Source organism: Podarcis pityusensis (assembly GCF_964106645.2).
Source record: "Podarcis pityusensis genome assembly, chromosome: 4".
NCBI classification, from domain to species: Eukaryota; Metazoa; Chordata; class Lepidosauria; order Squamata; family Lacertidae; genus Podarcis; species Podarcis pityusensis.
Genome location: NC_138027.1, coordinates 75,326,084 through 75,342,844, shown reverse-complemented (window position 1 = coordinate 75,342,844; position 16,761 = coordinate 75,326,084). Strand labels below are relative to the sequence as shown.

General features: G+C 41.9%; 1 protein-coding gene and 1 long non-coding RNA gene across 9 annotated transcripts in view; one reads left to right on the top strand and one right to left on the bottom strand.

The window, feature by feature from the left end:
- The window catches only part of AFF3 (ALF transcription elongation factor 3), a 243,119-nt gene extending 235,713 nt beyond the window's left edge, over nucleotides 1-7,406 (top strand). For all 8 annotated transcript variants that reach the window (XM_081002935.1, XM_081002932.1, XM_081002933.1 and 5 more), the window contains 4 exons: nucleotides 2,776-2,869; nucleotides 3,275-3,324; nucleotides 4,336-4,550; nucleotides 5,816-7,406. In XM_081002935.1, the coding sequence (XP_080859061.1) occupies nucleotides 2,776-2,869; nucleotides 3,275-3,324; nucleotides 4,336-4,550; nucleotides 5,816-5,937 (481 nt within the window). In that variant the 3' untranslated portion in view covers nucleotides 5,938-7,406. The remainder of the gene's footprint in view (nucleotides 1-2,775; nucleotides 2,870-3,274; nucleotides 3,325-4,335; nucleotides 4,551-5,815) is intronic.
- A 248-nt stretch (nucleotides 7,407-7,654) lies between these two features.
- LOC308475932 lies at nucleotides 7,655-12,694 on the bottom strand. The gene is made up of 2 exons (XR_013985554.1): nucleotides 8,437-12,694; nucleotides 7,655-8,287 (listed from the first exon to the last, which is right to left on the bottom strand). It is a non-coding gene; the product is annotated as an uncharacterized lncRNA (long non-coding RNA).
- Between the last annotated feature and the right edge of the window lie 4,067 nt (nucleotides 12,695-16,761).

Sequence of the window (16,761 nt, the reverse complement as noted above, 5' to 3'; positions counted from 1 at the left end):
TGGGTGCAAGGATCTACAATGAGGAAGCTGAGGAGGGCCTTCTACACCTAGGGTGAGTCCAGCCTGAGGAAAAGGCAGTGTCTTAAACACCAGATGCAAACCTGGCCCACCTGGAGAAGTAGTTGGCTATAGGCAAGCGTTTTTGGGGAGTTAGACCCTCCTCTCAAGGAGATGCATGGAAAGAAATGAGTTGACTGGCATCAGCTGAGGTTGGGGTGTGGTTCCACTAAGGTAAAGGTAAAGGGACCCCTGACCATTAGGTCTAGTAGTGGCCAACTCTGGGGTTACAGCACTCATCTCGCTTTATTGGCCGAGGGAGCCGGCGTACAGCTTCCGGGTCATGTGGCCAGCATGACTAAGCCGCTTCTGGCGAACCAGAGCAGTGCACGGAAATGCCGTTTACCTTCCCGCTGGAACGGTACCTATTTATCTACTTGCACTTTGACGTGCTTTCAAACTGCTAGGTTGGCAGGAGCAGGGACCGAGCAACGGGAGCTCACCCTGTCATGGGGATTCGAACTGCCAACCTTCTGATCGGCAAGTTCTAGGCTCTGTGGTTTAACTCACATCGCCACCTGCCTTAGTTTGTACTTAATGCATCTATCCACAAGACTGCAATTGACCATTTCCCTCCACTTTTTGGCTACAATTTTTAAACAAAACCAGGGTTCACAAACCTACTTGGATTAAACATTAAGCTGATGTTAGGTGTTCCATGGCACTGTAACCAGTTAGGCCTGTTGAAATAGATCTAATAAATATTCCAGTCTCTGAATCTGATTCTTGAGGAGGAGTGTGAACAGGCCAAAACAGTCCAATACCAGCAAATGGTAAAATTTGCTAGAGGCAATCAGAAGGATTGTCTAAATAGAGCAAGTACTGAGCAAATAACATAAATGAATCACGAGCTACTGTCTTTTAGAGTTATGTGAGCAGAATTTACAGACCTAGACTTCTAGATCTAGACCTCTCCATCACAAGCAAAGATTCCAAAGCTTCACTGCAGATTGTCTTTAAACGCATTACAAAAATGTTGTAAATGTAAATCAACACACCGTTCTTCAACAACTAGCAATGCAGTCCAGTTTTCTTACTTGTCAGTATATTATTGACTGCATGGTTGTCGCATTTTTAATGCAGATTTTTCTGTCCAAAAATGTGGGGTGCAATGATTATGCGGTGAAATATGGAGCTGCCCATCTGCCTCCCTGCACAGTGGACGCGGGTCCTCACACCTTGGCAGACACTTCGCTCCAAGCAGTCCCGGCCTTGCACAGCCAGGCGCTGCCTGAGTCGATTGTAGCAAGAAGTGAGAGTGGGGGCGAGAGTGAGCTAACAGAGATCAGGTGCCCAGTGACGCCATGCCTGGGGCACCAGCAAGAGGGGCAGAGGGTGGAGCTGGGGGCAGTTGATGGCAAATATTATTATTATTATTATTATTATTATTATTATTATTATTATTTCTACCCCTGCCCATCTGGCAGAGTTTCCCCAGCCACTCTGGGCGGCTTCCAATCAAGTCTTAAAAACATTACAGCATTAAATATTAAAAACTTCCCTAAACAGGGCTGCCTTCAGGTGTCTTTTTAAGATAAGATAGCTGCTTATTTCCTTCACATATGAAAGGAGGGCGTTCTACAGGGCGGGCGGCACTACCGAGAAGGCCCTCTGTCTGGTTCCCTGTAACCTCACTTCTTGCAATGAGGGAACTGCAGAAGGCCCTTGGCACTGGATCTCAGTGTCCGGGCTGAACGATGGGGGTGGAGACGCTCCTTCAGGTATACAGGACCGAGGCCGTTTATGCACATTAAGCACATCTTTTACACTTATTCCAACTCCCTCCTAGAGAGACAGACAGTGCTTGTTCAGGGTATGCTAAGATTAATAACCTGAGAGACATATGCTACCATCTCTTGATATCCTCATTCATGTCCAGTAACTCCTTGGTTCCTGCAAGATGTGACAGCTGACTGGCAGCAGGAGGGAGGGACAAGTGCCAAAATAACCTGGGACATTAAGATCCCACAGATGGCAAGAGCCAGTGCCGCTAATAGGATTTACAAGCCTCAGAACATATGTGAGTAAATCAGTTAGGACTCTGGTTTACACAGTCATGGTGTGGCACAAAAGACCAGGAATGACATCTAAGGGGCATTTACATAAACATACTTGCAGTATTGCCTTATCTGGCTATAAACATGAATCACGCACCCAGAAACATAAGGCATTTGAACAAAGGCAATTGAAAGAAGATAAACCGGGTCTCCATTTTTTTGTAAAACAGGCAACGCCTTCCATGGTGGTAGAGGGAGTAATAGGAGCTTGTGCCAGGCTCAGAGAAGCTGTGCTTGAGCACAGCCCGGCCTGTAGTGTTTTTAGAGAATGGCTCTGAAGAGAGCTGAAGGAATTTAATGAATAGATGAAATGTGTTAGGAGGTGATAGTTTTTGCAGAGACCTGAAGATGATAGGATGGTGCAATCACTGCTTGAGAAGTGCACCCTTATTTTATTTTCTGTCCAAATGTGTTTTGCAGACTTGTTTCCTATAGGGCTTCAACAACTTTCAGCTCCTGATTGCCCAGAGAAGAGAGCAGAACAAAAGAAATAAGCACACACAGCACAAGCATTGATGGCTCTGTTGTGTTATCTCCATCTCCTTTCCAAACTATTGTTTGTCAGCGTTAATAAGTAATCCTTATCCTAGAATGTTTTCTAGCTTGGTGATTAAAACTGAAGTGATGTTTTTGAAACTTTCTCTCTCTCCTTTCCTTATAGTTACCGCTGCCTGGCAATTCTATATTGGAGAATGTTTCGACTCAAAAGAGACCATGCTGTAAAATATTCAAAAGCACTTATTGAGTATTTCAAGGTACTTTCTTGTCTTGGGAAAACCTTAATATGGGGGGGTGGCATTATTGCTCCTGAATACTGGAAACAATACTGGCCACTTTTCTGAACACTTTGATTTGTAAATAAAATTTGAGGTGTATATCATAGGGAGATGTGTGGTTGCCATTGACATGGCAGCTGCCCCCCCCAATTAAGTAAATCAATAAAAATACTTAGCTAACTGAGGTTCTGCCCCTTCCCAACATGAAGTCTGCCCCCCCCCCCCCGCAATTCTACAATTCTATATGATTCTGTGATTGGACTTAGTTCTGAGTAATGTATAGGATTATGCTGTAAAATGTTCTTCCTTTTCCTCTGCGCTGTGTCTTGTTGGCACTCATTACAAACCCTTTAGTTACTTGCAATATATTTTCCCCCTCTGCAGAATTCATCTAAAGTTGCTCAAGTACCGTCTCCCTGGAGTGCCAGTGGAAAGTAAGTTCATTGCTCCACTATCCTATGCTAAGATTTCATTCAGCCATCTACGCACAGCTAAAAGTTTTGAATACTAGCAACTTAGGGGTGCTGTTTATAAAGAAACTGTAACAATTGCAGTGGGCTTTGATCAGATGAACAGGCTTTATTTAAAATAAAATAAAAAGTAACCTGAAAGGGTTTTGAGACTGCTTCGCTCATTGCATGGCAACAAGCCTGAATTTCCTACAAAGGGTACGTACATTCTTATTTTGATTCTCCCAAAGGGTGTACCTAGGATCCATGCATTTTTGAAAACCTATTTGTCACATTCATGCTTTATATTTGTTTGCATTCAGTTTTAAGAATCTTTAACTGTGCACCTAAATAGTAATGCGTGAAATAGCCTTGCTTTGCTTCTGCGTCACTGAACCCTCCAGCCAGCATCATTATTGCTTTCTTTCTGGGCCCTCTATAAATTGTAGAGGAAGAGCTGCAAGAGCTGTTTTCTCTGCCTTGCTGGGGGTTTGCTGTATTCTGAAACAACATAACCACAAATACCAGGAAGAACTTGCAACCCTTAAAAAAAGTATTGGGGAAGAATAATGAAGCTTGTTGTAAGGAAGGACAGGATGTGGAAGTCGATAGGTCAGGGGAATACTAGCCTGGGTGAACTTGAAACCATTTATGTTTACTGGTATCCTGTGGTGGCTGGTGTCCATTGTAACTGGTAGGGCAAGAAGTCAGGGAGCCCAAACAGTAGTCATACCAACAACAGGCAAAGCTTGTTTGTTTTAACCCCATCCTCTTGCCTGTTGAGTTCTGCAAGTACAACATGGAGACCGTGGAGGAGGAGGAGGATGTCAGCCATTGCCACCCGCTTTTAAGTCTGAATAAGGCAGGCTGGTGGGGGCTGGCTGAGGGCACACTGAGACTAGTGGGGCCATACCATAATGGACCAGCTTCCACCGCTGGTATCTTGAGTATATGTACACAGTTTTTAATATCCTTCAATAAACTTTGGTTTTGCAGGTATACGGGAACACCCTCTCCAGTTTCACCCAGCCCATCTCCTGTGAGTTCTGTAGGGTCCCAGGGAAGCACTAGAGCCCCCTCCCCCTCCTCCATCATCAGCATTCCACAACGGATTCACCAGATGGCAGCCAATCACGTCAGCATCACCAACAGCATCTTGCACAGTTACGACTACTGGGAGATGGCTGACAATCTTGCCAAGGAAAACCAAGGTAGGTGTTTGAAAATCACTAAAATTGGCCAGGATTGTTGACAAGCCGTTTTGACCCATGCTTGAGTCTAGGTGTTTTGGGTCTTGGACTTAGATCCATGAACCTGCTGATGAAGCAGGATTGGGCACCAGCTCATTCTGCCACTTATCCTGATGCTCCTTCCCACCTCTCTGACTTGCCACTGGCGTCACAGAATAAGGAAGAAAGGGCCTGTTTTTCTTTCAACTAACAGTGACCAGAGTCCCAAACCAGGCCTCATTGAAATGGATCCAAGAACAACTTGGAGTTGACTGGTCACCACTCTCTCAATCACCTTTGTTGATAAAAGGGTATGTTAACCACTGATCAGTGGATAACATTACAGTGGTACCTCTGGTTACGTACTTAATTCGTTCCGGAGGTCCGTTCTTAACCTGAAACTGTTCTTAACCTGAAGCACCACTTTAGCTAATGGGGCCTCCCGCTGCTGCCGTGCCACCGCCGCGTGATTTCTGTTTCCATCCTGAAGCAAAGTTCTTAACCCGAGGTATTATTTCTGGGTTAGCGGAGTCTGTAACTTGAAGTGTACGTAACCCGAGGTACCACTGTATATGGGTCCAAGCTTGGTTTCTTCAGGAGCAGCTGAATTATAATTTCTTTTTCAAAAGCTGGAACTGCTCATTCAAGAGGCATTTACAAACTTATGGACCCAGAGAAGACATCCCCTTCCTGCTAGAGCAAGGGTGGAGCATTCAGGTGTCCAGACTCTACCAGTCATCTTGCCCACACCCTTTGGCTCCAATAACTGAAAATCATTCAACAAAATTAGACCATTAGTGGACACCTGCACTAATGACACTATGCCAACTGGAGCCCACATGGTGATAGATGTGGGTGAATTGTATCTCAGAATTGTATGCTGCAGCCTGTTACGAACTCCTGTTTCAGCACTTTCAATGGGGCTTAGTCACTCACAACTAACTTTAGCTGATTCAGGGCTGTTTTGCAAACCAGGAAACAAGTAACCATTCTTCTTTTGCCCAAAAATCAATGAACCGTTAAGAAAGAAAAGGCTGGGGAACCAACCTTATTGTTTTTATATTAAATCGTTCAGTGGTGGAAAGCTTGCAGTAAAGGCATTAGACGCCTCAAACAAACCCTTTAACCATGAATTAAATTGTGCCTACGTTACCAATATATTATGTGCATTAATTAGAAATTTTAAAAATGCCTATCATGCAACCAGGAGTAATCAGTATTGGTTTTTCTAATGTTTTATTCCCTAGATTTCTTTAATGATTTGGATGTACTGATGGGACCTGTCACCTTGCACAGCAGTATGGAACACCTGGTACAATACACCCAACAAGGACTCCACTGGATAAAAAGCAGTGCTCAGTTGTCATAATAACTGTGGCATTCATCTGGACACTAGACTCTCCCACAGACAATTCAGTTATTCTAGACACTGTGCTACAGAAATACGCAACCACAGCATTGCTTCAAACAAATGTGAACCTTTCTTTAACATGGAACAATTTTTTTCCAGAGTACAGAAATAGGTGTGTATGTATATTATGCAATGTTTGTCTCTTCCGATGCATTATACTTTAATAGTCTCCAAATATCACTTCTTTACAGATGAAAATTAACATAGGTGTTTTAGAACAAACCCTCTCACATATATACAAACACACACACACACACACACACACACACACACACACACATAAACACACTCCTCCAATAGAAAACTATGGCTTGATTTATCCAGGTATAATAAACATTACATCTTATTCAGAAAAGTCTTTTCTATGTGATATTAAGTGTGTTCATAAATCTCTGCTTAGCTTTTCTGAAAAGATGTGGTTTCGTAAACTAGGCCAAGTGCAGTTTCATAGGCAGATTTGCTCTATCATAAACTATCTTTATTCTGTGATTTACATTTTAACAGAGATGACCAATTTTTGTTCCTTGAGAGCTCTTCTGTTTGCCAGACAATAGTCTGGATACCAGTTTGCATGGAAATGGACATTCATCCCTCCCCGCCAGGGCCAGCCCCTCATGAGGCAGGGTCCACCTGACGCAGCAGATCCTGATGTTGATCTTTCTTCTCTTCCCCCACCTTTGTTCCTGATGTAGATCTACCCTGACCCCCTTCTTCCCTTGTGTGGGGGGCACTGGGGACACCATTTGGGGATCTGCCTCAAGTGCCAAAATATCTTGGACCTGCCCTGCTCCCATGAGCCTTATGAATGGTTAGGCTCCATATACGTTAGCATTTAGCAGTAAGGGTTTCCTGGTTACAGAACATCTGCACTCAGACACAACCGCATATACAGTAAACATGCGTAATCACAATGATGCTGTATTAAAGTGTGAAACATGTTTATTACTTAGCAATCTGAAAATGGCTTCCTTCTTTTTTGAATGAAACTTAGGATGAACTTTTTATCATACCTTGATTCGAATATTGTGGGGTCATTAGTGGCCAGATCAAGTCCACAAGCTTCTAATTGGCTACCCTTGTGATTTACATAGAACAATATTCAGTTCATGAGGCCTGCTATGTTTTGTGGCTAAAAAACCCAAAAAAACTAGATTACATGTAGAATGTAATATTTGGTTTTTAAATGATATTTGTTTTCAGAAAGCCATTTATACATATGCATATACTATACTAGGGAACAGTCTTTAAAACTTGGTAGAGGGAGGTGGAATAATGAAATAGAATGTAAAGGTATTGGGGAAAATATTATTTCTTTATCAACAGCGACGTTTCAAAACAAATTGCAGCTGATTCCACCAATAATGCTGCAAAACCAGTGCATAAACGTACACACATTCTGATAAACATTTTAGCAATGTAGCATATTAGCAATTTTTTTCTAGTTCCAATTTAATTACATTCAATTCTGTTTATGTGCAAAGCTTGGTTTGCTGCCTTCTGTACTAAAAATAATCTGTTATTTTCTTCTATACCTGTGCTTTTTATTATTCCATATTTATAAATTCTCTTCAGTGCCTGCTGACCAAGAAAACAAATCTAGCAATAATCAGATTCAATTTCAGTCAGAGACAACTGTCTTGTCCTTTTGATAGATTATTCTTTTTTTTAAAATGAAAACAAGAAAGTGTCTTGTGGAGCCTTTAAATATTAACAAATGTATTGTGGCACAAACTTTCATGGGCCAGAGTCCATTTTGTCAGATGCATGGAATGCTCACCTGAATACAGTAGACAAATATACACACATACAATATATACACATACACACAATGGGTACAGAAAAAGGAAGAATTCCCTCTCACCCACCCAGTGATCAGGAAGTGATGCAGTATAAGAATCTCACTATGATTCTGAGGACCTTATTTAATAATTTCATTTTTGTTTTTGATCAATCTTAATTGTTCAGCATTTATATCCTGGAATGTTCAATACTTATTTTGCATCCCATTCTGAATCACATAATACGTTTAGTCATTCCATTAACATTAGTTAGATTACTCAGTGCTGACTTCGGAAAAATGAATTTATAATTCAGTTGATACTGAATGTGATACTTGAGCAGGGCCTCAGTTTTTTTAAAAAATAACATACATACAACATACATACAAATGAAGCCAGAGCTTCGTTTACTGATTTTGGCATTGCAGTTTTCAGTATTAAAGATGCAAGACAATTTTCAAACTAAACAACTCATCTCTTCAGAAGTGAACATTGCCAACAAATTAAGGGTGCAATCCTAAACACACTTTCTAGGGAGTAAGCACAATTGAACACTGTGTGGTTTGTTTCCAGGTAAACACGCACATGACTGCTCTGTAAGTTCCTGTAACATTCACGAGTATCGCCTGTATGTACATACCATAGTTTTTCAGACTGATAAAATTACTGTTTTCAGAACCATTTAAGGGAGTGTTGACCCTGAAGATGCCGCAAATAAATATTTTGGCATTATAGTATGTAAAAAGATAGGAAATACAACAGAGGTAATGCTAACTGTTGAATACTGGGGCAGGCAGATGGGTGGTGGAAATAAAAGAAATGGAACGAATAGGTTACAAACACAGTTAATGTCCCTATAATCTGTGTGAGGCAGCTATCACAGAATAAGGGACAAGTTCCTGAGCCCCAAAACACTGATAAGAAGGGTTTAAAACAATGGGTGCTTACTATGACAACAAGTCAATTATTGCATATTTATTTTTGTTTGCATGTTCTTTGCTTATGAAATACATGGGAGTGCTATGAACATATACCCATGCATCAAAAGTTCCTACTCAGGATGCCGGTATTTTCCCCACCTCAAGCATCCTAGAGTCCATCTGGATAAGTACAATATATTCCTAGAAATTCTACAGGATTTTTAGGGGGTTTTGTTTGCCCATTAGCATGCAGCGGTGTGCAACTACTGTAAGAACTTACTAAGGCACCACATCTGCCTTGCATGGGATCAAAGTAAGAACACAAATAGGTGTAGATAATTTATAAAAGTGATCAGTTTAAAGAAGAAGAAATGCCTTACATACTAAGAGACCAGTATTCTAGGTTCATATAATTTCTGAGCAGAGTCTTTGATTACTTATACTGGTGCAATCCCAGTAATGCCCATGGACTTCTTCACTATATGGATTTATGAGCAATGAGATGACACCAATTTAAATTAGCAATTAATTTCTGGTGTGTAAAGCTTGAAATAGTTTGCCTTTGGAGCTATACATTAGCATTCAGATGTAAATTTCCACCAATTATACAGGATTTTTATATAGCCAGATTTTTATTTTTTTAATGAGAGCAAATACTCAGCCCTTAAAGGTAAAGGGACCCCTGACCATTAGGTCCAGTCGTGGCCGACTCTGGGGTTGCAGCACTCATCTCGGTTTACTGGCCGAGGGAGCCGGCATACAGCTTCTGGGTCATGTGACTAGCATGACTAAGCCACTTCTGGCGAACCAGAGCAGCACATGGAAATGCCGTTTACCTTCCCGCCGGAGTGGTACCTATTTACTTGCACTTTGATGTGCTTTCAAACTGCTAGGTTGGCAGGAGCAGGGACTAAGCAACAGGAGCTCACCCCGTCGCAGGGATTCAAACCGCCGACCTTCTGATCGGCAAGCCCTAGGCTCTGGTTTAACCCACAGCACCACCCACCTTAGTTTGTACTTAATGCATCTATCCACAAGACTGCAATTGACCATTTCCCTCCACTTTTTGGCTACAATTTTTAAACAAAACCAGGGTTCACAAACCTACTTGGATTAAACATGTCTCTCTCTGCTAGTGGAAAGGAACTTTGGTGCTGATGGACACGTGTGGTCACTAGAACGCTAGTTCAGCCAGGAGAACTGAGCAACACCTTTGCCCAGTCCAACCTGTTCTGTGTGTTTAGGATTGTGGTCTAAATGATCAATAGTAGCAAACAATCACAACTGGATTTCACAAAATCATCATCTTCTCTTCTTTTTTGCGCAACCAAAAATCATTTTAACAAAATCTTGTTAAATAATAATTATATTTCAACCCACAATTTTCTGAGAAGCCATTGCTCTAGTCCATATCATAATCTAAGACAAGGTGACATTTTATTTCTGCACATCTTCTTAACATAGAAGATAAAACTGTTGGAAAAAATTATCTTTACAAGTGGAACACCCACAGACTATTTTGTGTGGTGAGGTAACCATTTGCTCTATGGTCAATCTCAGTGTTGCACATCTAGCCATGTGAGATCATGGCCACCTGTTGCATCATGTGATGAGGAAAAATTTACTAAGTCCCTGCTACCAGTGGGAAATGAGGGCAAGATAGATGCCTAGCCATTTGGTTTCCCATAAGCCAAATCCTGTGTGGTGATAGGTTTCTATGAACAGTACATCTTGGGCAGCCTGCTGGTAGGTGTTGTTGTTTTTTTAATTGCCTTTTTTATTTCTGCATTCCCATATTTACTTATTTTGTCCCTTTGCAAATCACTTTTATATTAACTTGAACAAGTAACATTACTACATGCAAGCTTTCCAAGTTGTATTTCAAGTATCCATCACATGACTAGCAGTTGTATGAAGCGGCCACAAATACAGGTGTTTGTCTGATGCAGGTTCACTCAAGATGCTCATGTAGGCCCACCAATCCTTTGGCAAGTGCTTGCCATGGGTAAATATCACTTGAACCTGGTGGTCACAGATATGGCTGGCCAGAATTCACATTTTTCCAGAGGCCACAATTGCAGGCATTGTGGCCAATTACGTATCGGACAGCCCACCTGGTAATATGTTAGCATTAGCCATCAGTTGCAAATGTGCCCTAGATTATACTCATTCATTTTTGTGTATGTCAGAGGGGGCAGTTTCCACTATACAGTATCGGCAACCTTTAGGAAATTCCTGCTAGGACTTAATGTTGTCATGTTATAATGATCTGTTTCCATTCCTCTCGCACTCCTTAACATAGAACTCAATTAGTCCATAGTTGCAGGGGTTTTTTCTCTTGGTGCCAGCATTGTTTTGAAAAAAACAGGAAAGGCGACAGAGTGCTATCTATAAGTCTGGCACCTTTCTGCTCACATTTACATGGTCTCAATACAGTTCTTCGGTGTATGTCATTACAATGGCATGTTTTTATTGTTTACACTCACTGAGCAACTTAAGAAACGGAAGTATTCTGTACAGTAATTTATGCTCTAAAGTGTGTGTGTGTGTGTATGTATATATGTATGTATGTATATGTATATATATATATATATTGAAAGGTTTGAAGTTATTAATTTATTGAATTAGTTGGCATTTCCTCCCCAGTCTCCAAGGGTGCGTCAGAAAGGAACAGCAATATCAAGAAGCCCAGGGAATTGCCTTTTGGTCTGTCTAGCTCACTCTCATTTTCACTGACAGCCGGCAGCTCTCCAGGATTTTAGACAAGGGGGTCTCTCCCAGTCCTAATTGGAAATATCAGGAACTGAAATCTGGACCTACTGCATTCTGAGTTATGACTCTCTCCCCAGCTCTATGTCATGGGCAACTTTCTTCGACCTAACTTTCCAAAACACCCTTGTAGTTGCAGATAACTTTCTTCTTAGACAATACTAATCTGAGGCTATGGCTGCTGCATTTTGATCACTTTGCGGTGAATTATTTATGCCAAACCTATTATCAATTTAATTAGAAGTAGCAATGTCAGAGTGTCAATCCATAGCGAATTAGGAAGGGAAGGGAGTAATATTAATTCTTTATAACTACAAAACATACATGATACATGACAAGAACGAACTGCAAAGTGCTTTTCCATTTTGCCTCTTTGAGACCAAAAACAGGAAGCCAATCAAAATACTAAGCTCATCTGCAGCAAGTCTGTCTCAATTCCTTCCTCAAGGAATATAGCTGAAGCTGAAATGATGCATCCATTGGTGTGTCTATTTGTTGATGATAATGAATACAGGTGTGTTCTTAACCTTGAGGGGTTAATTCACATGCTGTTTGTACCAGTGTATATTCACGTCATTAGAACTGCATCAATGTGAGTGGTTTGTCATTTCCTGAGAGTTTTGTCTCAGCCAAGCATGTGACTGATGGAGTGAATAGCGTGCTTATGTACTATTTGAACTTGATGGTCTCCCAAATTTTGTAATAGGAATTGCAGGATGTGCAAGCAACGTCTGTATTATTCTGCCTCCTAGAGTATCAAACTACTTGACATAGCTCAGCAGATGACATTTATTCAATGCCATATTTGCAAATAAAATATTAAATCCGTTGGCCCCACTTCATGATAAAGAAAATAATGTGAGAGGTTTGTTTGTTTATAGCTCTTTTACATAGTTAAAGTTCATGTGTATAAAGTGATGAAATATTATTGACAAATTGTTTTGCTGTTTGGAGATTTTGCTGTTTCTACCATTCATACAAAACTCATGTAGCACAGTTCCTGGAATGGTGAAAAACCCTACTGTAATGTTACAGAATGAGCCTTAAGGATTTGTTTTTGTTTTGTTTTTTAAAAAAGCACTTTTATATTATAAATATTAATTCATCGATAAGATTACTTTTTTAATGTGAAAATAAACCATGAACTCGACACCTTTAACATCTCAATTTTGTCTCATCTGAGTCATTTTGGGAAACGTATAAAGCTGCCATTATTGTAGCAGTACATGTTTCTAAACCATAGGGCCAATCCTCACTCCAGATGAGGATGAAGGGATCTCAAATTATTTTGCATGAAAGAGAAACTGTCCTGTTCTGGGGGAGCTCAGAGCTCACAGGAGAAGCCCTTGCAATGTCCCATCAAGGAAGGAATTCAAAGTGCAAGTAGATAAATAGGTACCACTCTGGCGGGAAGGTAAACGGCGTTTCCGTGCGCTGCTCTGGTTCGCCAGAAGTGGCTTAGTCATGCTGGCCACATGACCTGGAAGCTGTACGCCGGCTCCCTCGGCCAATAAAGCGAGATAAGCACCGCAACCCCGAGTCGGCCACGACTGGACCTAATGGTTAGGGGTCCCTTTACCTTTACTACCCAACTGCTGGTGCAATATGAGAGAATGCAGAGACACGTACATGTAGCTATACTTTAAAAACAAAATTAAATTGGTGCACCAGTGTGAAACGGCTCCTAAAAATAAGATTTAAAAACATGCAGGAAGTTATCTGTTCCTGCCCTTGCATTTTAATAGCAGATATTTTCCCTTGTCATGATTACATTCTGCCATATGGACAGACAATATTTTAACAGGGCAAATAATGCTATTTTAATAGTTGTGTGGAGCCACAATTTTAATCTGACTTCCAGCTGATTGTAGTACAGTTAATGCCACAGCTGAGTTAAATAGTTTTAGAATGCAGGCAGCTGTCATATATTATTACACTTCAGTTTCATCCTTCTGAAGGGACAGTGGCAGCTGTAGGCACCAGCCATAACCAGGCAAGGAAGCTGTTTGTTGTAGGGATGTTGTGGTCAAGGGATGATGGCAATGTGGAGCTTTAAGGCTGTGCTCAAGTATAAGGGCCATCAAGAACGGAGCAAAATGTCCCTCAGTGGGACGACTTCTGTGAGTGGACCCTGGCAAGCATCCTGGTTGTAGTGTCAATACTACGAGCTGCATTTAAAGAGGTATTTATTCCATAAAGTTTATATACATCTTGATCGTAGAAAACTTCAAGGTGGTTTTACAAAGAGGATAAAACAATAAAATCAGTAAGAACAAACTTGAGGGTGGAGGGAAATCTAAATTTGCCCTAGATTTTTTTTTACTTTTGCAAAGCTCAGTGGCATCTTTAAATAGTCTTGACACTTTCTCTAGTAAATCACTGTACTGGGGCACATGTGTGCCTGTTATCATATTACACAATGAAAGAGATTGGGGGTAACTTTATTTGATTATTTAATTTCTATAAAGTTTAATATATTAAAAACATCACTATAAGCCCCCTACAAAAAACTGAAGCAGCAACAGATAAAATATTACAAATATACAAAGTTACATACAAAAATATTACTTTAATACAAAGTCACATCTCTCTCTCCCCATTGATTTCCCTTCTGACACACCCTCCCTTTCAACCTCTGGGTTTTCATGGTTTTGAAACCATTTCATACTTTAAAAATCAGAGTGTTGGTTTTGTTTTTGCTTCCTGGTTTTCTATGTACTTGCTCCCTGCAGCTCCTCTTTTTGCCCACTAGGTGTCAGTCAAAGGCAGCTGCATTTCAGAGGAGGCCTCTTCATCCTTTATTTTCCACCCCTGACAGCAACAGCGTGTTAAACATAGATTATCCTTGCACTTTAATCCCCAAATGTATCCCCGTCTCGGCTAAGCCTCTGTAGCAGACAGCAGCTAGGAATGTCCTGTAATGAATGATACTGATAAAAGCAGGTACAGTGCGGCAGCGCGGGAGACGTCTGGCGTTGCATGCAAACTCTGCGGGCTGTGCCTGCAATGCAGCCCTGTCTTGTATGAGAGATGCGATCAGACTGATTTCAACATTATACACACAGCCAGAGTTAATGTGATCTTGTCTATAACGTTCGGCTGCCTATGCAAAACCGTTTGGTTACAAGGTAATCGATCTTTCACTTATATGCAGAGCAGTCTCCTCCGTGCAAGTTCTCTTGAGGCGATTGTTACAAAGGGAGAGGAATCCAGATATTTATTTACATAGACAGAGTCGCTAAATGTACGTTGGCTTATTTTACTAAGATTTTGTTGTTCTGTCTCTTGTATGCTAGCATTTGTAGAAAGCAGTGTTTTGTGTGTGCTGACACACAAGATCCGGAGCAGATGTCGTTTTCTGTGTACACACACAAATATGTAGAAACAGCTGTGCATTGCTTCACACACGTTTTCATCCATCTGTTGCAATCGCCCTGGAGCAATGAGTTATGTAGTTTTTTGTGGGCTTTGTGTGGTCCAATAATAAACCAAAGACATTAAAATTAAATTGGCAAAGCTGGAATTTGATTCTATGGAGGCACTCAAAAGCAATTAAGTTACCCATGAGTCAAGGGCAGAAGAAAAACTCTTAAAGGGCTTACACTGAATATCAGAAAAATAAATGCACACAGAAAATAAACTGTTTAAAAGAATATTGTTATACCCCCCCCCCCCCATTTCCACAAGTGGTGCAAGATTTCAGCGGTTGCAGATGCTTTGTCCAGGGTGTGAGTTTCCTTTAGGACAATGAGACACAGTGGAGACTGTGGTGTCTTTATGATACATGGTTTATTTACACATATATACAGCCTGAATCCAACAGAGGAATGTCCAGCAATACAGTCCAATAGGTTCTGGCCTCTCCCATAGACACAACATTGGATTCAAAACAAATAGCATCCTGCTTTTCTTGGCTGTCTCTCTCTAACCTATTGCTTAGTAACTGCTCCTTAACTCCGAGAACAGGGCAATATATAAATTCAATAAACAACAACTCCACTTTAGGTTCCATGATGGAGGACAGCCAAGGTGGGATATAAATACAGTACAAATTACTGAACAAAAAAACAAACAAACATGCTAGTGTGGATGCAGACCAACTACATTTACTTTGCCGGATGAGCAATCAACAAGTTGCCAGTTGCACAGTTTGCATTTATTTATTTGTGCAAGGGGTTTATGGATCGTTTTTCAGGTGGACACCACTAAGTGTTTTTACCACAGATTATGACAAGATTTGGGGTTGTTTTTTTATTTATTAAAAGAAAGTTAAGATAAAACAAGGGCAACAGTTTGCTTAGAAATAAGAGATATCCAGAAGCCCCTGCGGTGCAGGTCAGGGGGGCGCGGCTGGGGGGCGGCAGGTCTCTCTTATTTTCTGATCCCTTCGAGGAAAGGCGGTCCTTCAGAAGCTTAATGTCGGATATATAGCGATACGTAAGTAAAAAAAAAAGGGAAAACCCAGTGTCTGTGTGCATCTTCATGTACGCTTGGAAAACGCCATGCGTATGAAAGTCAGCACCGTGCGTGCGTCTCTTTGTGTGCAAAGTGGCTTCGCTGCACTTGCTGCACGTTCTTACGAGCGCTTATAGACGAGTTGCGACACTTGCCGCCGAATACGTGCTTAAGCACGAAAAAAACCTGCCTAATTTAAAACACGCCGCGCCAGGGACCTTTGCGCGCGCCGTTAAGAAGTGCCGACACAACGCCTGGATCGGCGGCGACGCCACATGCCGAGCTTCCATTCGCAGCAGCAGCAGTTCCAGGTCTGCCTGCGCGCGTGGATCTATAGTAACCTTGTCTATATATAGCTTCCCTCCGCGCGGCGTCAGGGCTATCCTGTCAGCTCCCTCCCGCCGCCGCCTCCTTGTTTGTTGTGTATGAACGAGGAGCCGCGCTTCTCTCCTCTCGCCGCCTCTCCTGTAGGGGGCGCTAGAGTACCTCGTCTGCTTCCTCTTCCCTCAGAGGACACTCAGGCAGCCCCGCAGCGCCAGGCGTGAGGTAAAAAGAGCTAGTAAGAAGCAGAGGGAAAGAGTGGGGGGGGGATGGCGCACGCGCGCTCTCACTCTCTCTTCCCCAGACGTCACGTGATAATGAAAAGCCTTCTCCCCCTCCCCTCCCCTCCCTTTTCCATTTATTTATTTCTCTCTCTGTCTCTTTCCCCGTTGGCCACGCGACTGCTTCAGGCCACCAGGGGGCGCCGCCTCAGGGCAGGACTGTCTGATTGGTTGGCTGCGGCGAACGAGCGCTGTTGATCAAGCAAGGAGGGAGGGGGGCGAAAGAGAGAGAGAGAGGGAAAAGGCCCAACGGCGGCG